The following is a 21,495-nucleotide window of genomic DNA, read 5'->3' on the forward strand; positions in this document are numbered from 1 at the left end:
AAATACAGTTTCAGTATGTGTCCTTGGAAATGGTTAGACAATTTCAAACGGTCTTGTGAAGAGATGATGACAAATATGTAAGGTACCCATGGAAGCTACAAAGCCAATAGCAAAATGATGTCAAGAGACAACTATGTCCTATGCCATTCTCAAGAGCACCAACATATAATTAAGACAGTGAACTTCAGTGCTTTTACAAAACCATAAGCACTGGATATAATTATTGCTCAAGCAGACATAGCTATAGGGTATGTACACAGCACAAGAAAACATCAGCCATACTCAAGTTTTGGTGCAGCCAAGAATTAACTTGCCTAGGTGATAATTATTTGTGTTGGTTGGTACATACATCCAATATAAACCATTTTACCACTGACATCACTGGATTTAATCACTGTTCCTTCAATGCGCCCCATGAATCACAATTTAACAATATAAATTAATGTATATAAGCTAGCTTGAAAGACATGATGCACTTAAGGTGTGATATATGCCTTTATTACTGGCATATTACATATAGTACTCGAATAGCCAGCATCAAATACATTTGATGAACAACTACAAAACACAACACATATGTTTTCTGCATATAAGTTGATTTCAACCTTTATCATTTAATTTAAATAAAATGTTTATTTTAATACCATAGGTTGTTTCACAAATCATAACATACCATGATGTACCAAAAGCTACAAGTATGTAAAAATAATAACAACTTTACACAAGTATTTGCAAATGTCTTTTAAAAATTATACACTACAAAGAAGAAAATAGTATTGTATGAAAGCTAAGAATATTATAATACCTATTCCTGATTACACTATAGGATAAGCATGTCTTGTCCAAATGTCTTAAAATTATAATAAAAGTATAAAACTTTCCAAATGGATCTTTAAAAAAGGACAACTGCAAACAGTCCCTCTAACTTTTATCATATTTGTATTTACTTAAGTTGGATGAAAGTTTTATTTTATATCTATTTTTCTTCCAAACTTTTCTTTGTATTTTAACTTGTAAACAAAACTGGCAGTAGTTTAATACAGTTTACTGATTAAAAGCAAGTCAGAAACAATCTCACACAGAGAACGAAATACACTCTAAACGGCTATATACACTTTATACTGTATTCTTCAAGCACCTTTGAATAAATAAATGTAACAACTCACATAAGCATTATAGGTCCTAGTTAGTTACTCAAGCTGCAACTGGCTGACCTCACGGTTTTCAAACGTCAAAATCAACCGACCCTTTCATCTTGTGCTCATGCCAAGTAAGCGTAACCCACTTTAACAATTTCAGCTATCGAAGAGAACGACAAAGGAACCGCTGACTTCATTCTTAATTCAACCACCTGACCATAACCACATCCCGCTTTAAAAGATGCCATTTCTTTATCGCCCACTCGCGACGACATTTTTTTGACCAAAAGCCATCTCCGGTTTTGTTTTGTTTGGTTCATTGTATAAAACGCTCATATCGATTAACTTTTAAAATGCACATGGGTTATGTTCATTATCACAAAGTATTTCTGTTTTAGCAAGTGGATGAATCCATATCTCAGAAAAGCACACAACATTCGCTTTGTTACATACAATGCAATGCCAAAACAGTTAAGTTATGCATTTCAAGTTAATTCGTTTGAAGAAAACAGAAAGACGAATAGGAATCGTTCAGTTGTTTACGAGAAGTTCTTATCCAAAACACAGCAATCAGTTGGGACACTTAACTTAATAGTAAAGTTACTGAAGTATAAGGTAGTTTATGTACATATTGTTTTTGAATTTATATAGTCGTAGAAGTTGCCTAAAAGGGCACCGAAAAATTTATAATTGTATTTAGCATGTAAGAAATTTAGCGCCAGGAAAATCTTTTTGTGTTGCACTGCTCAACCGAGAATGAGCAAAACGCAGAAGGCTTCTCTTTTTTGTCCCGACGGGGACCAGTTCTATGTGTTTTGATGGAAATTTGAGCCTAATTAAACTCATCAAAGTATAAGTATGTAATCGCCCAGGCCAGCGCAAAATACTCATACCACAGACACTTCGTAGAGCGCACAATATGGGTCGAAACAGAGCCTTTTGCGTGTTAAATAGCCGCGGGTCATTCCAAAAGATCGTTCAACAGAAAAACCAGTCTTGGACAGAACGACGTGGCTCGTCTCGATGTAAACGCGATTCACTGCATGCAGAATGGCGTTAGAAAGCTGTCAAACAAAGCAATAGCAGAAACTGTTAATGATCTTTCATGGTTTGACTTTTGTATTTTGTGTAACAATAGGCTTGGAGTGTTCACAGCTTGCTTTATGAAAAACTGCTAACATAATTGTTCGGTGAAGGTGTTCAATTCACCAGTCATCGGTTTATATCTGCAGCGAGGAAAATGACACTTTTGCAAAGAATCAGTAGAAGCATTTCTTCGTGTGGATTTATCCCTTCACGTTGGTTACGAAGGCCAGGAAAGAGGAAATATGTGAAAGTGTTCTTGGTTGGATTATTCACTTTGGTCGCCGCCTTGTCTATGTCACGGCGCAACAGGTATAGGTTCTTGGCTCAGACTAATTAAAGTTCCTCTGAAGCTAATCTTGTCCAATTACGATAAACCCTTTGGGCAATTGTTTAAAGTATCACATACCTATTTAAAGTGTTTTAAACACATTTTGGATTGTATTGCGTTATATTGCATCATATTATATTGCGAAAACCTGCTTCTACATGCAAATAGAGTCATTTTCGAACAAACTTAAGTTAAATTTAGAAAATTTAGCGGTGAATTTAAACTACCAGATAAAATAACAGTTACATATTATTATATTTAAAACAAAAAAGCAATGTGAACGTAATGACACAAATGCGAAAATCTTCAAACCCATGCATTTAACGTGTAATCAAGCAGTGTCAACGTGTCTCTACATTTTTTGCAGTGATCATCCCTACAACAGTAACATTCGAGTTCCGTCGGATGCCCATCGTTTTTCTGAAGAAATTCGCAAAGTACCAAAAAGCGTTGAGTACGATGTGAAGGAAGAAGCAGCGTCCCGACACCTAATGGGATTAAAAAACTGCTCCGAAACACCATCAGAGCTGCGTAGGACAAACTTCTTACATGAAATTCATTTTCGCCGTTTGAAATTGAAGCTACGCTCTTATATCATAAAAATTGTGCTAACTTTGTGAACAATATGAAATGTTTTGGTGCAATTGTCATCAGAATTTTCTTTCTTGTTTCAGTTGGTACCTTGTTTATCAATCCCAACATCACACCTTCATACGAAGAGGTGGAAAAAGTAGCTGGACCTGACTTATTAAAGGGTGGATGCTATGTTCCAACAGCCTGTAAACCTCTGTAAGTATTTGGAATATCCTTTGGAACGTTGAATCAAGTTACAACCGTTTAGTCCTGGGGCGTTTGTACGGGCGTAAAAGGTATTCGTTTACAGCTGATATAATTACCGCAAATTGTTTGGTTCTTGTTGCAGGCAAAAAGTGGCCGTCATTATCCCGTTCAAGGATAGAGATGCACATCTAAAAACTCTCTTGTACTACTTGCATCCTATCCTAAAGCGACAAAAAACGAAGTATTGCATTTATGTTGCAGAACAGGTAAAAATGAACACTTCAATCCACACTGCTCATTATTCGAACACTAAAATTACATACCATGAAAGAGAACATAAAAAAGTACACCGCAGTTGAATTTGGACTTATTGTTATTGCCAACCGAAAACATAATGTTGTTTATGCAGTTCGACAATGGGCAGTTCAACAAGGCGATGGTGATGAACGCGGCGTTTGAAGAAGCGATGAAACTGGACTCTTACGACTGTATTGTGTTTCACGACGTAGATATGATCCCAGAAAACGACATGAACATGTATATGTGCGGGAACCAACCACGTCATTTATCGCCGGGTAAAATATACGTTTAAACAAGCAACTTCAATTGTGTTGTTCTTTGTCACTGGATTTCTTACCAAAGATACATATTTAAGTTGTTTACAATGGCGTAATTGTAACTCTAGGTACTGCATGCACAAATTATTCAATTCAGTGTAACTTTCAAAAGCCACTGAAGGCAGGAGAAATTCCTTATCGTTCTTATATTGCAGCGATCGACAAATTTGAATACAAGCCTCATTACGGAACGGATTTCGGAGGAGTGACTGGAATCAGTCCAAAGCAATACAGGAAAGCAAATGGACATTCCAATCAGTTTTGGGGCTGGGGAGGCGAAGACAACGATATGGAATTTAGAATCTTTTACAAGTGGGTACAATAGACCAAAGAAAGTTTCAGACTACATATAGATACGAATTAAAAGCAAACGTTCTCCCACACAATGGTTTTGAAACACTTTTTATTTTTCATTAAATGTGCAAAAATAAACGTTTGTTTAAAGACAATGCGGACAATGCTTTCATTCGAATAATTACAATGCTGACTTTTACAATGTGATTTCGACTGGACAATGCATTGATTTGACTGTTAACCATGACTGTGTTTTGCTTCACAGTAAAATGAAGATAGTGCCTTCGGATCTCAAAGTGGGGCGTTACAAGATGATTGTACACAAGCATCCATGGAAGTTTAGCCCTAATCAGTTCCCGTAAGTTAAAAACCAAAAATGAACATTTCGTTGCTTCAAGTCAGTGTCAACAAGCTAAATATTTTATTTTTATTTTTACAGATTTCGGTTAAACAAAACCCGAGAAATTAGGGCCACAACAGACGGGCTCTCTGATCTCAAATACCTTTTAGTGGACACTGTAAGACAGTCCACTTACACAAAGTTCGTTATCGATGTCCGTAGGATTGAAGTCAAACGCATAACTCTGTTTGTTGACGGAAAACCAACCATGGATATTGACATAAACCCAGGTAAGGGTTTATTTGCTTCGTAAACCGTTATGCTACGTTTTAGTAAAACACAATAACAACAACATCAAGAGTCCCTCTGACACTCAAAATCAACATGCGTATTTTTGTTAAACAGGGCAGAAATTCCAAGAAGCAAATTAAAACATATTAAACTAACGCGAACTCTCAGAGAAACATCGTTTTGTGCTAAACTTTTCAGTCTTAACATTGATAAAGCGTTTTCCTTCGATTATATCGTACCATCGTACACAACAAAAGCGACTTAATGAGGCCTACTCTTCGCACAAGCGGTTTTGTGACAAGAAGACCAAAACGATACAGGCACTAATGCATGTCAATATTAAATAACCTGCTTAGTTGATCGCCCAGCAGGAGGGACTCTTGTGTGGTGTTTATTAATAACACATAACGTTTGGTTCTTTAAAATTTGGATATAAACAATAACGTCGAGTAAATTGGTGTGTTATTCTGGTCGTTAAGGTATTTTTTACAAAAAAAGAAAAGAAAATCTACTAACACCATACCTCACGGCAGACTCACATTTAGATAATTTTTGAAAGGTAATTTTCGACAGAGCACTTTAAATGACATATCTCTATTACTCATGGTTAGGGCTATTAGGGCCGGGGTAAGGTATTAGTATTCAAAGTTTAATAAAACTAGCAAAGGAACTTAGTTTCTATTGTATAAAAAAACTTACTTTTCAACCCTATCCCTCTTTAGCCGCTAAATAAATAATTTAGGTTTTTGCGCCACCTATCGAAAATTAGCTAAATGTGGGTAGGTCGTGAGATATGATGTTAGTAGCTCTACCATCTACGATTTTTAAATGATAATGTGCGAACAAGCTTTGATAAATGCCGGTACATTTCTTGCAAAGTGGACTGCAATAACGAGCGCAAATCATATGTAAAAACGAAACCGCTAAAAATCAAAACCGCTTCGATTGTAAATTCCTAGTTAAACACATCGTTAAAACGCTTGTTCTAGGATAATCCGCCTTTTGTAGCTTCTGTAGCTTTAAGCACAAAACTATTGGCGTGTCCAAGTGACCAAACCGGTTTCTTTGGCGAATAGGTTAAATAGTAAACCATTATACAGCATTGCAATTATACTACAGTACCCATTAAACACTATACGTAAATCAGTAGGCTACACCTATCAAAAATAGTCAACGGCGATTAGTTTGTAGGGCAGAGCATTTCAGTTTGTAGCGTAACAGCCCAAGTAAAACTTGTGTGTGCATAAACATGACAATGGCTTATATGACCTGCTTTACATTGTCGTTTTTTAGCACAAAGAAGTGTTTTTTACAAAATGATAATCGGTTAATAAAATGGGCGTGTATTTTATCTGTAGGGCCATGCCGATGGGAGCGCTTCGAGGGGAAATATTTGGACTTCAGCATAGAACTGTCCGAACTTAAAGAGGCCGCTCACTTGACAGCGTTGCGCGTTGAAAGCGCAAAAACATTTCCACCCATACCCGAAAAAATAAAAGCGACTATGGAATCGACCCCGGAGTCTAAAATTCGATTTTCGCTCGTTGACAACTTTACCGAGGCCATCGAGTTATGCGAAAAAATTCACCCCGAGTGTCAGGGCGTGCAAAAAGAAAACAGCGAAGAGAAGTACTCGCTTAGACGGAGTAACATTCCACGTAACATTGTCATCACGGGCCCGGCGCATCCCGTTGTGCACCTGAAAAACAGACCGCCTCCTGACCCCAAAGCGATAGTGGAGAAAAAATATTACTTTCCGCGCAAGGTTCCGTATGTCAAATACTGCCCCGGGCCCTTCGGTAACTATCAGGCTGTTTTCGCTCCGATAAACATTGGAAAAGACCTCCCGCCTAAGACCAACCACACTTACAGTTTTGCAGTCCACTTTGCAGTAAGTTAGACCACTTTCCGAATACCAATCAGTATGGGAAACATATACGCTAAACATTCGACCATTTTTTCTGTTAAGTTCTTAACCCAAAGCAAAAAAAATGCGCAAAACACCCATACTGAGTGGTCACTTGTAACACCACCATGCACCATGGGCAGAACACTTCAGTGTTTTGCTCATGAACCATTAGTGTTTTTAATTTGTCTTAACTGTGATTTCGCTTTCTTTGCTGCTGCCGTATTTTGCTCCGAACTCGCTGCCCCTACAAACTACGAATTCAGTCAAGGGAGCTTGCGTTTGGAAGAAGTGGGATGGAATAACGTTGGAAGATGTATACCAGTTTGACCGACTTACTATCTACCATTCGTTGGATCTCGCAAAACGAGAGTGCGAAGCTATGGGTTTGGTTTGCGGGGGAGTTGTAAAGGAAGACAACGGCGAACATTACACGCTGCATCTAAAAGCAATGCCTCGCCACCGCGAAGACATCCTTGAGCGTTTGATAAAAGAAAACAACGGAAAACTGCCACTGGGAGCGCTCGGGAACGATCTACGCCACGCCCAGCTGCGAATCAAAGAACTTGCTGCGTTGGGGGAAATAAAACTTGATCATCGGTTTGACGATAACGACACTTCGCACGGTTTGACTAAACGAGAATTCAGCAACTATATTCTGCCTTTTCACAACTATCATGGCACACCGACAGCATATATCAAATATTGTCCGTCTATTCTTGGCGCCTATCAACCCCTGCCACAGCCAATTGAAGTTCACGTCGACAAAAACATCATGAACTGGGTTGACGAGCATTATAACGGCAATATACGGCATTATTTCTCGTTTGAAGTAGAAATGAAGGTAGCAAGTTATTTATATGTAACAGTGGGCTGTCTGACTTTCTGGTCATTATCCAACAGCTGATAAGCCTAACAACAAAGGCCCGGCATATTTTTTTTACATTTTGTTTGACATTAATATCAATAGCTAATATTACTTTTGTTTTTAGGTACGCAAGACACGGACTTAAATAGTAGCTTTAGTGAAAAACAATTTGCCAGCGAACAAAAAACAAATGTTTTTTGGCGAAACGAAATGAATATGTTTTACTCCACTTCGCTGGCAATTAGTTTTTTTACTAAAACTTTTTGTTCTGTTGGTGCAATTGGTCATCGCTTTCCACATTATAAACAACTCATTCACTTTAGGTTATTCTAACTCCTTCGAAATTCCTCTACTACCGGGACAGCAAACATTTTGAAGCTCAACTAAATAAAGGCGAAAGTATGGGTTGAATTAAGTTGCTTGGACTTTCAACTTTATTGGAAACTACAATACGACTTTGATTGTTTCAGACTTCTACACATTTCACTGGCCGACCGACAAAATTCCGGACTTTTCCAAACCGGATACACCACGCGAGTACATGCTGAAAACTGTAGAATTCACTATTCCCAACATACCAGGTGCGTTGACAAACGTTTTAAAAGCGGTTTAAATGTATAAAAAACGTGAAGATCATATACGAATTTACCGTTCATGGAGCAATTCTTTTTTTCGTCTTTTCTATTTTTTAAATTTTTTTGTACAATTTTTTTTTTACTTTTTCGATTGGCAGACAGAGCGAAAAAGAGGTAAACTTTCTAGGGAATTACATGGTTACTTTCCGCAACTAAAAAATAATATGTGGCATTAAGTGCGCGTTATGTGAATTAATGAGGTGGAGTCACGCCAGACTAAATTACTAGATTTAAGCACAAAACTATTGGTTTGTAGACGTTTGACTGAATATACTGCAAACAAGCCAATTTCGTTTTTCGTCTTGCTCCCGTAATCGTAAAGCTGGTAGGCTACTGTTGTAGTGTCACCGTTAACCGTTTTATGTTTTGTTTTGCAGGTTGCTATGCAGTGGAGAGCAAAATCCAGGACCGTTACCAACAACCGTATTTCCAGTGGAACTGGTGGTTTGAAGTGACAAGCGGTGATCGACAAGTCGATGCTGCAGCGCGTGAGGTTTACTGGAGGTAATATTTGTGTGTTGGACGCTTGGTTCGAAAAATACGGTGTTTTACTGAAAAGTTTGTCGGTGTAAAGGCCGGCAAAAAGCGATCAGGTTGTGCGGACAAAGTGGAAATTAAGCCACGCTGTGTTAATATGTGTATGTTATCATTGTTTGTCACTAGGAAACAAATGAACGACAATGCCGTACAAAGAGCAAACAGCAAAATGAGTGATGCCCGTCAGCAAGAAGCAAAACAAGCTAAAAGAGAGAGGGAGTTTCAAAAAAAGATGGCGGAAATTCATGTGAGTAATGTAAAATAAATATTAGAATTGTCAAACTAGGTTAGTTACGTCGAATTGGAACATACATTTATATAACTTTGGTGGACTCGTATTTTTAAAATGTATTGATATGGTAGGCTACTTGACTTAACCAACTTCTATTTCAGCGCAACGACCTGCGAATACAAGAAAATCATTTGAAAGGGATAAACGAAAAACCTAAAGCAGTCGAAGTGGAAAAGCCACCGGTAAGTGTAATATTTTTCACCCAAAAGTACAGCATGAAGTGTAATTTTGTTTTGTTTTTGACTATTTCATTGCCATAAAAATCAAATGCTGTTTATGATTTATACCGACAGTAAATGGGCAACTTTCAGTGTTTGCAAAACATAATGTATACGTGTGTTTACATGGTTACAGAAACGAAACAACGTGAGAGAAGACATAGACGATTATGAGCGGGCACCTAAAGAGTCGTTGCCCATCGAAGTTTACGACCCGATGAAAACAATTGCACCAGTAATTCAAGGAAAATATACTTCGCCAGCTCCTTTCAATGTTGGTGGTCCCGTACACAGACAGTTTCATGGCGCTCTGCCTAAGCACCTCAAAGAGAAGGCCGCAGCTAAAAATCTTCAAAAAGCGTAAAACTCGGTTGTAAATCCTGAAAGATGGATTGAAGACGTGAAACATCAGAGCATCCAATGGCGTGGTGGCCAAGCCCTTAGCCCTTACCCCAAATTTGAAATTGCATATGCAGCGTAATATGAGACGGAGTTTTCAATCAACTGGTCCTCTCGTTTAAAAGTTTGGATTGAAAATCAACTGTAAGCGTTAATGCGCTGGATGTGTTGTGTATGTTCGAGTAAAAGATGATGGCTATTACAGGCGCCTGGCAACAATTTGGCTCCTATTTTTTCCTTATTTGCAATCGTTTTATATATTGCTTTTATTTGTTTTTCACGTTAACCTCAGTTAGGTTTTTACCGCAGTGATTGGTGAAATTATGGACAAACTGCTCATTGTTTTAAGCCATGTTGACGATATGCGGGTTTGTATAACAAATCTCAATCCTCAATCGGTCGGATTTTTATATCAACAGCAATTTAATATCAATGTGTTCTTATTCTGCAAAATGTGCCACAACAAATAGTTTGGTAACCTGTCGAAAGTGTGACAAACACAGTTTTAACGAATACTGCAAAACTCGTTTTAATTTTTTTGCTGTACTATACTTCTCTGGACAGATATTTGTAAGAGAGGCTTTGGTTGCGGCAGTGCTGTAAAGAAGAGGTTTTGGGAACAGTAGTTACACCCAGTGTTTTGGGGACCGTTTCTCCAGCGGTTTCCCAAAATCTGCCAGTAGCCTAATAAATAATTCGTTTAAGCAAATATGGCTATTTTTTGGTATTTAAATGAAAACTTGCGGTCTCTTAAAACTACTTAGCGGTCACCCAAACCAAACCTTAAAAAAACCCTGGTTACACCCATGGATTGTAATTCAAATCTGTAAAATGTCCACATTTATGCAACAACACTTTCCATTTGACATCATCACGTCAAGTCTTAAAGGCCTAAATTCAAAATCAACAATCACGTTGTTTTATTACTCGCATTCAACAGTAATATACACAAGCAGTATCGAATAATCATTTTAGGAGCAGAGCTTGATATTGTTGCTGAGTTGAGTTTATGTCATTATGATGAGAGGGCATACTAAGTACACGTGCAACAACTGACACTTTAAACGGGGAAGATTGGCAAAATGTTTTTTTGTGCTTGTCAGTTCGCGCTGAGATTGCATGGGTGTGCCCAGGAAAATTTCTGCAGGGTTTAAAACGGCTTTCATTGCTCGGATCGTCACGCGTCAGGCGTGTCCTCTTGCTTCGTTGTACTCTCTTCTAATTCCGGGATGTCTGTAATATTTCAGTTTTAGATATGTTGGAAACGCAAATAAATACGGGACAGAATATGTGCGTCAGGAGGGTTTAGTAACGTAACTGCCAGAGAACTTGTACATATACAATAGAACACGTCTTGCAGACGTTTCAACAATCGCTGTTGTCATTATTAGTGCAGGTTGTCAACTGTGCTTGAATAAGTTTTACATAAGCAATAAGGGGAAAAACATGCTTGATATGGAGGGTGATGTCAGAGAAAGCACACGGAACTGGCAATTATACATGTGGTGGTAACGAATGGGTTAGGTGTTGAACAGATATAAAGACATTATGTTTTCATTTAAATTCCTTAGTTCTTAAGTTTTAGTTATTGTTTGGCACCTTAACAGCAATTTAAAAAAATGTAAAGCAGATTAAGATCAATGTTACGATTGAACATGGCAGTTCCTAAAGTTCATAATAAGTCAAATGACTACACTTTATAGTTGCACTTATGTGTAGGTTGTACGTTTGGGCCAAAAGTTGCCATTTGCGAAACCACTTTGTATCGTTTGTGCCTCAAATAATAAAGTGAAGCCTTCCTGCTTAATAATCCAGGACACCACTACTTTATCAACATACCATCATCATCACTGTCCTCCTCTTCTTCTTCCTCATCCATACCATCCATGTTCATCATCCCACCACCAGGCATTCCTTGACCCATTTGAGCCATCATCTAAAGGTCAAATACAGTTTTAAACACAGTTCTTATCCAATACACATCAAAAAGCAAGAAGATTCAATTTAAAACTTTTTTGGGGAGAAAAACCAGGTTGAAATGTTTCAGAAGAGCAAGGCCATTCCAAATGCATATTTTTTTCGATTTTGCCCAAACCTAAAGAGCTAGACTTCATTAATAAACATCTCTGTTTTAAGTTTGTAGATTAGGATTGCTTACAATATATAACTGTTGTTACAAGATCAAACATGCTTGCAAACCTGTGACAAATCTGGCTCTCCTCCCCCTTTTTCTTCCTCACTTTCCGAGTCATCTTCATCTTTCCATCTTTGGAAATCAATTTTCAACCAGTGGTTCTTTAAAGTGAACAAAGGGTTTTTAAAAAAGTAAGCTCATTTGCATTAATTGCAATAGAGATTTTGGAATTTACCTTGGCAGAATCCTTTAATAATCGCTTCCAAAATCCTGCAGTTTTTTTCTGAATATTACATTCCACTCCAAATCCCTTTTTTGACCACACACATCCCTAAAATAACCACATTATGGACGTGTTACATAGGGCAACATGTATGATAAAAACAGTTCACAAGTTTTAAATTTGTCTCTTTTTCGTTAAACATACCTCAGGTTTAATTTCACTAAATAAGGTCAAAATATTGCTGAATGCAACAGATGCCCTGTCTCGTCCAGAAAATTCAACACAGTCTGGTTTAAAAGCAACTTCCACATTTTTGCAATCCTGCACATTGAAGGTGAGGAACAGGCTGTCATTTGATTGTGCCCACAGAGTTGGTGCTGGTCGTGTTCTAAAATACACGGTTTGGTTAATCATAGAACAACACAAAGTCTAAAAATGGTGCAATAACTTGCTCTTGTATTGACATTTATTGAAATCTTATTGCCATGATTTGATTTACAGTGAACATTAGCAATGGAAGAATTTTTGATGAAATAAATTACAGAACTTTTATAATATCTATATTTATTCCTGGCGACGATTGATCCTGCCAATAAAGCAAGTTACCAACTCACACTTTTGCATCTCCGTGGCCGTTCGTGTCTTGCGTCATGCTTTTAAAAAAGGTAAAATAAAATAGCCTAAATTTCAACCTCACGGGTCTGTGCCACAGATATCTGTACAAATATAATAATTTAACACCACTTCATATTTTTATTCGAAAAACATGAACTTCTCAACGTGAAATAATAAGCCACTCTTCCTCAAACATGAAATTTGTCAAAACCAAAAACGTTTTTCTTTGACAACATGCGGCAAGCATCTGTCCCATGAGAACAAAGTAACTACAAGAAAAAGTGCGAATTCTTTTTGTTTATTTTTTTTCAATAAAAAAACTTCCAGCAAAAATATCTAACAAATATTTGGTAGTTGTTATACATAAAAAAGAAGATGCTTTTGGTTTTATGATTAAGAGAAAAATAGGTTTATCTTGACCAAAAATGTAAAAGTCGAATGAGCTGAGCATAAACTTTCCTGCGTTTTTCTGCTTGTAGTTTTGAGTTTTGTCTTTCGAATTCGAGATGATTCTTTTATAGCAGATTTTTTTAGATATCAGAGAGTTTGCCAAAAAGCAACAGATAAATTTATTTTTGACTGTGTTAAAACATTGAACTTCGTTTTAATGTACCAGTGTAAACGTAAAATATAAACTTAATTTGTCTTTTCTTTCAAATGCATATTAGCAAGTTAATTTATGTCACTATTATTTGACAAATGTGTATTTTTCAGTTTTTTTGGCAACTAAAATGCAGGTCTCTCCATCTGGACAGCAAAAAATTGGCAAACGAAAGGAAAAATGGACTTTAGATCTATCCATGCGACGTGGAGAACAAAGAAATGATTTGCCTTCGCCACCAGGTTATCTAACAGAGAAACTACCAGCAGCAGAAGTGGCAGCTGCAAATGAAGGCAGTCATTTAGATCTTGTTGACAAACGATCCTGGGATATTGCCCTTGCACCAATCAAAGGCCTGCCAATGAACATATTTATCATGTACATGGCTGGCAACACCATATCCATTTTCCCCATCATGATGGTGGGCATGATGTTCTTTAGGCCCATACAAGCACTAATGGGTATTCGTGCCACCACAAGAATGCTTGAAAGATCAAAACAGTACATTCTTCAAACCCTTGTATATTTTCTTGGAAACTGCCTTGCTCTCGGTCTTGCTGTATATAAATGTAACAGCATGGGACTTCTGCCAACATATACTTCTGACTGGCTTGCTTTTGCAGACCCTGTTCAGTCAATGGAACATGTTGGTGGTGGTTTTACCTTATAAAAAGTGTTTGTGTTTGCATTCTAAAAGTTATTGTTAATTTTTTAACTATTGTGCAATGCACATAATTTATGTATTGTTACTTGCCTTGCATCTAACATATTTTCAGTGAAAAGAGTAAATCTTATCAAGAGCAGTATGTAAAAACTCCTATTAAAACAATAAAAATCTGACAAACAATATTCCTCAATCTATCATTTTCACTAAACTGTTTGTTTAACCCATTGGTCTATGAAAAACATACTAGCATTGTTGTGTTTTAATAGTCCTATATGCTGTGTTAAACAGTACCTGTTTTTGACATGACATGGTCCAAATTCTTCTAATCCATTGCAATTTACATGTGTGGGGTATTAATAACGATAAGCTCAAGTCTGCCACTAACATGTCTTTATTTCAGTCTGCCACTGACATGATATGTAAGTGTATGCAGAGAATTGGGAAACATATGTTCTAATCTGCCACAGTAAAGACCTTCAATCTGTCATATTAAGGTCATTGCTTGGAATTTGGTAATCTTACTAAAATTTTGTTTAAAGCATGTTGTCTGTGTTTGTAACATCTGTATATGTTTGTAACATTTATATATGTAAGCGCAGAAAGAGAATATTGTGAATCCACCATCTAAATGCATATATTATGTTTTTTGAAATCTGAACATATAAGCAGCTAAACATAAATGGAGCAAAGCCGAGCAACCAGTTTGTTTTTCAGTCATTAAATATTGCATGGTATTGAAAAAAAAACAATCCGAAGAGATTTTACAACGATCATTACACAAACACCAAATGTATTAACTGCTTGTAAACCTGGTACACAAATGTACATGTTTGACTCCACTAAACTGTAGTGCTTTGTTAAAAACTACACTAAACTGTAGTGCTTTTTTTAACAAATTTTAAAAGATTGATCAAACTGCAATCCCGAACTATTTAAACAAAACATTTTACGATTAAGTGTTCTGTTTGACTAGTTTGCGGATCCGACGTCTATAATAGCAGAGGATCGCTTGAACAGAACTTATTGCATTAGGCCGGCAGTGTCACACTCTTCTTTACATTGAATGAGTCCACTGTTCGTGCACAAGGAGTTATTTTTCAGATGTGTTTGCCTCGTTGCTTTTACCTTCATTGGCAATTTGAAGCATTTCATCGCAACTGACAACCTTCTCCCGGACTTTACCAAGTTTTTGACCACGTTTAATTTCAAAACTATCTATCGTTTTCCAATCTTTCCAAGAAGTAATTTGTAATCCTAATTCAAAAAAAAAATCGTTAAGAAATAATATACCTCCAGTGAAAGAAAAGCTTTGATTTACCTCTTTGTAAAATCTTGGGTACGATGTCATTACTTCCGTTGCAATTCTTGTCGCTTGCAAGTTGGTCTAAATTGCTTAACACCGAAGCACCAGTGACAAGGCTATCATTTGAACTATCGGCCAGTACCCCCTTGGCTCCGTGGCTACACCATCCACACGTGAAGAGGTCTTGTAAACAAAAGGTGGTTGCAAGCAAAACAACTGATATAGCTCGGTTCCATTCAGGCCGCACCAATGTTTTTCAGTTGTGTAAGATACGTTGGACAAGAAATCAGGAGTTACAATGGTAAAATAGTTTGCTTTTCGAGAGAGTGGTAAGTTGCAGTAAAAGACAGTTTTTGGCAATGTGCTCAAATATTTTCTAGCAGATTAGTATTTGAATATTTCGACGTTTTTTTAAGTCTCAACCGCGTCTGTTAAACCGCATGCGGATCATAACTAACCATTGCCTCTTTAATTTAGCTCAATGTTTTGAATTTGGCTAAAGAGGAAAAAGTGATAAGGTCTATTGCCGTTAGTGATGGGACGAGTACCCGGTACTCGGTATCGAATGATTTCAGTGGTATCATTACTCGTACTCGGTATCGAAATATTTTGCCTCAATTTTCGATACCGAAGGTCGGTTTACACCATAAGAATACGGGCAACATTTGCTTCGGACAGCACGAAATCGGGAAAAAGTTCTGCCAGGTTACGTATATTTTTTTCGTTATTGTGTGGAAATCACATTATACTACATGCTTCTGCATGTCGGTGTGCGGGCATGTACCTCGGCCATGGCAGATAAATTAGCTAGTAGATAAATTATACAACTAAGTACAACACTATATTTAAGTACTCGGTAATCGGTATCGAAGGTATACACGTGGTACTCGTACTCGGTATTGGTACTCGCTTCAAAATCTGGTATCGTCCCATCACTAATTGCCGTTTTTAGATAACCAAGTTGTTCGACAAGAGACCACTTTTAATCAATAAATTATGTTCCCTTGTACATTCGGTCACCTTTTCGATCATCAACTTTGCCATTCTTGTTCATAATTTTTCCATCAACGAAGGGAATGTCATCCGATATTACTGCATTTTGGTAACCTATGCATGATACAACAATATCACAGGGCAGATTTTCAACAACATTTGTATCAGTGAAGGTTGGATTGAAGGCGTCTTCCCCCTGACAAATTTTGAACGACTAATTGTTTTGAAACAGGACGAAGGATACAAGTTTGATATCACAACAGTAACAAAACGTACCTGCATTTCTCGTTTTATCAGTTTCACGTTGGCAATTAAATCGTCGTTTTTCGATTCTAATGCGACAGGTGATCGCAATAATTTTAGGTAAAGTTTTTTTGTGTCTTCAGAAGTATCATCTTTGACCTGTTTCGAGACTTTTTGCAAATATGCCACCAACCTCCTCTGCTTTCGTCGTGCCAAATCTATAACGTTTAAATAGATAAATAAAACGTTTTTGAAAAGTAAAAAAGATTTACATTTGTTGTCCCAAAAAAATCGCAACATCTCAGTGAAAAGGGCCGCCGCTAATTTTAAAATATGAATACAAGAAAACTTAGTTGCCAAATAGCGCGTGTGCCCAAAAGAAATAGTTTGGAAATTTTTTCAACATTATCTCAACGAATATATAAGTTTACATTTCCCTCGTTTAGTTGCGAAACGTCCATTAGCTGCTAATGTTTTAGCTGCTCTTGCTAATGATTAGCAATCACCCTGTCACGAACCTTTGCTCTTTAGTGCTGTTTCCACGGACTTCGAAAAACAATTTTCTTCAACAAATGTGTTGACACATTCCAATCCAGCGACTTCCGAAAGTTCCTATTGAACACAATTACGACAAATATTTCAGTTGTTTCCAAGAAAACCAAATTGTATTCACATGCTCACTTTTCGAGTGCAAGCCATTTGCATGGGACCTCGCCTTCCCACAAGGTAAACGCTCTTTATATTTGATTTCTGTAAGGTTTTCAGTGCGCTGCTGGTAATGTCAGTTTCCTAAAATTCATAAAAGTAAGTGCATGCTAACTTGTACTTTACCAAACGGACAAACCTGAAGCTGTTCTGTTGGTTTTAAAAGCATTCTTGCACAATCCAGTGCCACATTTCCCACCCCTATTATCGCTGCTGATTTTCCAGATAAGTTAACATCAAGCTATGATAAAGAATGAGAAAATAATGAAATAATGAAAAAAAAATTCTTTTTAAGAGACCCACATTCTGGAATTCAGGGTTTCCATTATACCATCCAACAAACTGCTTGGAGGAAAAGACATTTTTCAGATTCTGCAGACATAAAAAACTTTGGGGTAGATTTCTACCATTAGGGACAAATACAATAAACTAACCTTGCCAGAAATATTAAATGTAGCTTCCTCCTGAGCACCATAACACTAAAACAGTTAATAGATAGAAGGATTACTATAACAATATGTCAGTAGATAGAAATTCACTTGCTGATCAATACAATATTTTCAATTTCTCACCAAAACTACAGCATGATAGGCTGAGAGAAGTTCTGGAAGTGAAACATCTTGTCCGATATCAACATTTCCAAAAAAACTAAATCGCTCGGATGTTGCTGTTTGACTGTAACCATTTATGGCATTCTAAGCAAAGCATAGTTTTACAATGATGGCCAAGTTACAACGCATTCTGAAAAACCTACTTTTACATCTTGATGATCAGGAGAGACTCCATACCGTATTAACCCAAATGGAACGGGAATTTTTTCAAACATATCAACTTGAACTTGCTCATGATTCTGGAAACGATTAAAAAGATATATACTGACAAATATGGTTAATTGCATAACCAATTTTTCAACCTTTTTTATGCAATTAACCAGATAATTTACTTAATAAATGACTATGGTTGGGTTTATGATCCAAATACACTAAAACAGAATAGAAATTTATCCAGATTTGACATTATTACTGTTATTGCAGTAAGAATGTGATTGTTAATGAACATTTTCAAGTCCAATACCTTTAACAAAGTTTGTGCCACCCCAAAACCAGCTGGTCCACTTCCAACAATACACACATGAGGTTGTGTGTTTCCAAGAGTCGAAAAACCAAAACTTGCAACTAAAAATATTTTTTCAAATTTATTCATAATAGAATTACATTGCTCTTTTTCTTTGGTGCATATCCTTGGTCTCCCTAAAGCAAAAATTAAAAAAATAACTTACCACAGTAAAGTTTGGAAACACTACATTTTGTGGTAATCTGTTTCAAAACATTTGTAAGCATTTTAAGCAACAGTCCTTATTAACCTGCAAAACAAAATCAACTACAGATAAAATTTGAGATGAAAAATTTAATAGCTAGAGCACATTTGCATGTAATTTCACAGTCAATGGTATAATCACAGTAATTTAAACTCATAGAAACACAAATTATTTGGTCTACAGTGAAGAAAATATACAGTGATAACACAAGTAAAATAATTGGAAATCTGCCAGTTTGAAAGTTTGTTCTACTTCCTCCTTGGGGGTCTTTTTCTTGCAATTTTATCATCTATGCCCTGTAAATAAGGTGTTTTAAGATAACAAAACTTAAAACAAAAACTATTCAGTAAAGTACCATAATTGACCCATCTGGTGCTGCTAATGCCAAAGCACGAATCTTGCTGACTGAAAGTCCATTTAACTCCTCTGCAGACAGTGTGTCAATGTAGCTAAACATTGAAGCCATGATATTTTGTTTACTTACATGTTGTGCCATTCATCATATTAGGTAATCCTAGTTTATTAAGGCAATCCTAAACTTGATACTGTCACAAGTTTATTAAACTAGTTTAAATATTAGATTGGATGTTGCAAAAACTAAAGAATCTACAAAGTATTATGTGGATCCTCCAAATTGCACATGTTTACAGGTTCTACTTATATTATGAAAATGATACTACTAAAACTGGATTGACAGTTATCCAATTGGGCAAATAAATATTGTGAGTAAGGAAAGTTAGAATGCACTAGTAAAAGAAGACCCAGTTATGATGACTACAAAAATATTTTAACATTCTTTAACACAATGTTCATGTGGTTGCTTGGTTACCTGCACCATGCCTCTGTGTCAACTTCTGTTTGCTCTCTGAATTCATCCATATCCACAAGCATGTTACTGTAAGAAAAAAATAATGATTTGCATTTATTTTGGTCATGTAGTCAATCCAAAGATTTTTTTTAGATAAATGTAAATGACCCCAGTTGTCAGATCATCGATGTAAATTGTTGAAAGCATTTGCTGCCTTAAAGGAAATCCACAAGGGCAAATAAACTGGGGATTGGTAGATATTTTGTTAAGTAGAATTTTAAAATAATTTTAACTTTGCATTCAAACAAGACCTTTAATAGGTTGGTTACAATAAACATGTTAAAAATAGTATTGTGATTACTTACAGAAGTTTTTTGTGCATGTATCTAAGATTGCTGTTGTGCTTTTTTTCCTGTGCTTTCAGGTTATGCCACATTGCTTCGCGCACAGCCTGTTTCAGAGTAGACTTAAGGGGTTCATCTGCAGGTGGAGGTTTACTCATTGGTAAAGTAGAAAACTAAACAAAAAAAACATATACAATTAACCTTATAATCTTATTGTATAATCGCTCTATTCAAAGCTATCAATATTTTCTTTGTTTTTTTCTGTTTATTGCATGCTTGTCAGATGGACATTTCATGTATTACATGCAAAATCCAACACTGTAGCCAATTTTTCGTTAAAAATATTGTGGTCAATCATATGTTGGACATGTTATTAACAATATGCCTCTGTTAATACTCAACAAAAAGACATATTTACTTGATCTTTCAAAGAGCCAATGTTCACACCGTCAAGTAATGTTACAGTTGTGTATTCAACCACTTCAGCTTGCAGCTTGATATTGTCGCTACATACTGGATTTCCATCCACATTGAGCTGCTGCATCTGTGGCAAATGCTTGAATACTTCCACAAGATCATGAATCAGGGGAATTTCATTTCTTGACAAATCCACTTGCTGTAAGCTGACACATGCACTCAGACTGACAACATTTTCCTTTAGAAAACATGATGTTACCAGTATTTAATAGCCTGCATTTAATGATAAACTACTGCTGTTTTGTAGGAATGGTTGAATACACTTAAAACATTTTTTAATTTCCAAAAAATACATTTTACCAGTTGGTTGTCATTTGAAAAGAGCTTTTTGAGGGATCGTAAAGCTTGCAGTCCATCTAACGATTTCAAAATGTTATGAGAAACATTTAATCTTTCCAGTTTAGTGAGATTGGGAAACTTTGATAAGTCACTGATTTGGTTTGATCCTAAATCCTTAAAATAGTACAAATTTGATTGAAACACAGTTTTAAATTTGTAGTACAAAAACTACTTACCAAATTGTAAAGATATTTGCACTGTGCTAAAGAATCCAAAGGTAAACTGGCGATGTTATTATAAGCAAGGCATAAACTTGTTAACTGGGGACATGACAAGATCCCAGAAAATTGAGCTATGTTGTTAAGAGAAGCATCCAAACTTCTAAGCTCAGCAAATGCTTCTAAATCTCCCACCATAAGCGATTCAAGGTTGTTTAAAGAAATGTCCAGTTTTAGAACCGTTGAAGGATTTTTAAACCACTGCTCTGTAACATCAGCCTCAGCAGCTTGATTTATGCTTGGTTTAGCTGGTTGTGCCTCATTTTCATCAGCAGTGATGTTCCTGGATTGTGACACATCAAAGAGATAACTGCATTGGACTTTCAAATTTAACAACTCTGCAACCCTTAGGTCAAGTTCACAGTATTTTTGTTCCAATGCATGGGGTACATGCCATATGATTGGAACTGATACAATCTCCTTCATTCGTGAAGCTACAAAGTTTTTTGCCAGTCTTTTTTGTTTGGACATTTTGTATTTAACTTTACAGTTTGAGTAGTTTTTTACATAACAGAGTTTAACCAGCTGTCATTACCATGTTTACACACTAAATTGAAACATAGGAACAAGGTTCATCACAACGAATCATAACATTTACAGAAGTGAACACCAATTATATTTACAAATTACGTTACTATAAGTATAAACTATTTTTCGTCCATATGATTATATGAAGTTGAAAAGTTTAAGTTTTTGTCACAAAAAGTTTTGAATTTCCAGGTGATTTCCTGAATGGTGGATTCCCTACTTAAAATGCCGCGCATGCGCAATATGAAG

At 36.4% G+C, this 21,495-nt stretch overlaps 5 protein-coding genes across 6 annotated transcripts; 2 read left to right on the plus strand and 3 right to left on the minus strand.

Moving 5' to 3' along the window:
* Positions 1–2,251: 2,251 nt before the first annotated feature.
* Positions 2,252–10,253, plus strand: LOC145212268 (uncharacterized). 2 transcript variants are annotated; one of them, XM_080080348.1, is made up of 15 exons: positions 2,252–2,534; positions 2,921–3,084; positions 3,228–3,342; positions 3,476–3,599; positions 3,743–3,908; positions 4,106–4,262; positions 4,510–4,602; positions 4,684–4,874; positions 7,048–7,625; positions 7,973–8,048; positions 8,120–8,230; positions 8,662–8,788; positions 8,948–9,068; positions 9,215–9,295; positions 9,468–10,253. In XM_080080348.1, the coding sequence occupies exons 1-15, from the start codon at positions 2,380–2,382 to the stop codon at positions 9,693–9,695; spliced, it is 2,487 nt and encodes an 828-aa protein (XP_079936474.1). In that variant the 5' UTR covers positions 2,252–2,379; the 3' UTR covers positions 9,696–10,253. The 2 variants fall into 2 exon arrangements, with proteins under 2 accessions (XP_079936474.1, XP_079936475.1); XM_080080349.1 differs by lacking the exon at positions 7,048–7,625 and adding an exon at positions 6,234–6,766 and having other exon boundaries at positions 2,253–2,534.
* A 373-nt stretch (positions 10,254–10,626) lies between these two features.
* LOC145212291 (co-chaperone protein daf-41-like) lies at positions 10,627–12,862 on the minus strand. Its single transcript, XM_080080379.1, has 6 exons — positions 12,702–12,862; positions 12,292–12,475; positions 12,100–12,195; positions 11,930–12,025; positions 11,570–11,666; positions 10,627–10,963 (listed from the first exon to the last, which is right to left on the minus strand). Exons 1-6 carry the CDS (start codon positions 12,737–12,739, stop codon positions 10,908–10,910), a joined length of 567 nt encoding a protein of 188 aa, XP_079936505.1. The 5' UTR covers positions 12,740–12,862; the 3' UTR covers positions 10,627–10,907.
* Positions 12,863–13,433: 571 nt separating this feature from the next.
* Positions 13,434–14,603, plus strand: LOC145212292 (ER membrane protein complex subunit 4-like). Its single transcript, XM_080080380.1, has one exon. The coding sequence runs from the start codon at positions 13,434–13,436 to the stop codon at positions 13,971–13,973; it is 540 nt and encodes a 179-aa protein (XP_079936506.1). The 3' UTR covers positions 13,974–14,603.
* LOC145212273 (NADPH:adrenodoxin oxidoreductase, mitochondrial-like) lies at positions 14,589–18,610 on the minus strand. Its single transcript, XM_080080353.1, has 13 exons — positions 18,494–18,610; positions 18,289–18,389; positions 17,969–18,064; positions 17,787–17,909; positions 17,649–17,693; positions 17,518–17,586; positions 17,354–17,455; positions 17,191–17,298; positions 17,028–17,121; positions 16,543–16,727; positions 16,294–16,462; positions 15,289–15,456; positions 14,589–15,224 (listed from the first exon to the last, which is right to left on the minus strand). Exons 1-13 carry the CDS (start codon positions 18,552–18,554, stop codon positions 15,061–15,063), a joined length of 1,485 nt encoding a protein of 494 aa, XP_079936479.1. The 5' UTR covers positions 18,555–18,610; the 3' UTR covers positions 14,589–15,060.
* Positions 18,578–21,285, minus strand: LOC145212281 (uncharacterized). The gene is made up of 7 exons (XM_080080363.1): positions 20,677–21,285; positions 20,462–20,614; positions 20,103–20,339; positions 19,706–19,857; positions 19,362–19,427; positions 18,888–18,981; positions 18,578–18,828 (listed from the first exon to the last, which is right to left on the minus strand). Exons 1-7 carry the CDS (start codon positions 21,187–21,189, stop codon positions 18,781–18,783), a joined length of 1,263 nt encoding a protein of 420 aa, XP_079936489.1. The 5' UTR covers positions 21,190–21,285; the 3' UTR covers positions 18,578–18,780.
* Positions 21,286–21,495: the final 210 nt, after the last annotated feature.

The sequence above is a fragment of the Phallusia mammillata genome, chromosome 2 (genome assembly GCF_965637545.1).
Source record: "Phallusia mammillata chromosome 2, kaPhaMamm4.hap1.1, whole genome shotgun sequence".
Taxonomy (NCBI): domain Eukaryota; kingdom Metazoa; phylum Chordata; class Ascidiacea; order Phlebobranchia; family Ascidiidae; genus Phallusia; species Phallusia mammillata.

Coding starts and splice junctions, on each gene's coding strand:
- LOC145212281 (XM_080080363.1), bottom strand. CDS start 21,189: ATGTCCAAACAAAAAAGACTGGCAAAAAACTTTGTAGCTTCACGAATG. Junction 20,340..20,461: donor TTTCAAATGACAACCAACTG/GTAAAATGTATT, acceptor TGTTTTCTAAAG/GAAAATGTTGTCAGTCTGAG. Junction 19,858..20,102: donor TTGGCTCTTTGAAAGATCAA/GTAAATATGTCT, acceptor TTTTTTGTTTAG/TTTTCTACTTTACCAATGAG.
- LOC145212292 (XM_080080380.1), top strand. CDS start 13,434: ATGCAGGTCTCTCCATCTGGACAGCAAAAAATTGGCAAACGAAAGGAA.
- LOC145212273 (XM_080080353.1), bottom strand. CDS start 18,554: ATGCTTACAAATGTTTTGAAACAGATTACCACAAAATGTAGTGTTTCC. Junction 17,910..17,968: donor CTGATCATCAAGATGTAAAA/GTAGGTTTTTCA, acceptor TGCTTTGCTTAG/AATGCCATAAATGGTTACAG. Junction 15,225..15,288: donor ACCCAAGATTTTACAAAGAG/GTAAATCAAAGC, acceptor TTTTTGAATTAG/GATTACAAATTACTTCTTGG.
- LOC145212268 (XM_080080348.1), top strand. CDS start 2,380: ATGACACTTTTGCAAAGAATCAGTAGAAGCATTTCTTCGTGTGGATTT. Junction 3,600..3,742: donor GCATTTATGTTGCAGAACAG/GTAAAAATGAAC, acceptor TTGTTTATGCAG/TTCGACAATGGGCAGTTCAA. Junction 8,049..8,119: donor TCAACTAAATAAAGGCGAAA/GTATGGGTTGAA, acceptor TGATTGTTTCAG/ACTTCTACACATTTCACTGG.
- LOC145212291 (XM_080080379.1), bottom strand. CDS start 12,739: ATGACGCAAGACACGAACGGCCACGGAGATGCAAAAGT. Junction 12,196..12,291: donor TTAGTGAAATTAAACCTGAG/GTATGTTTAACG, acceptor TGGTTATTTTAG/GGATGTGTGTGGTCAAAAAA. Junction 10,964..11,569: donor GGAGGACAGTGATGATGATG/GTATGTTGATAA, acceptor GAAATATTACAG/ACATCCCGGAATTAGAAGAG.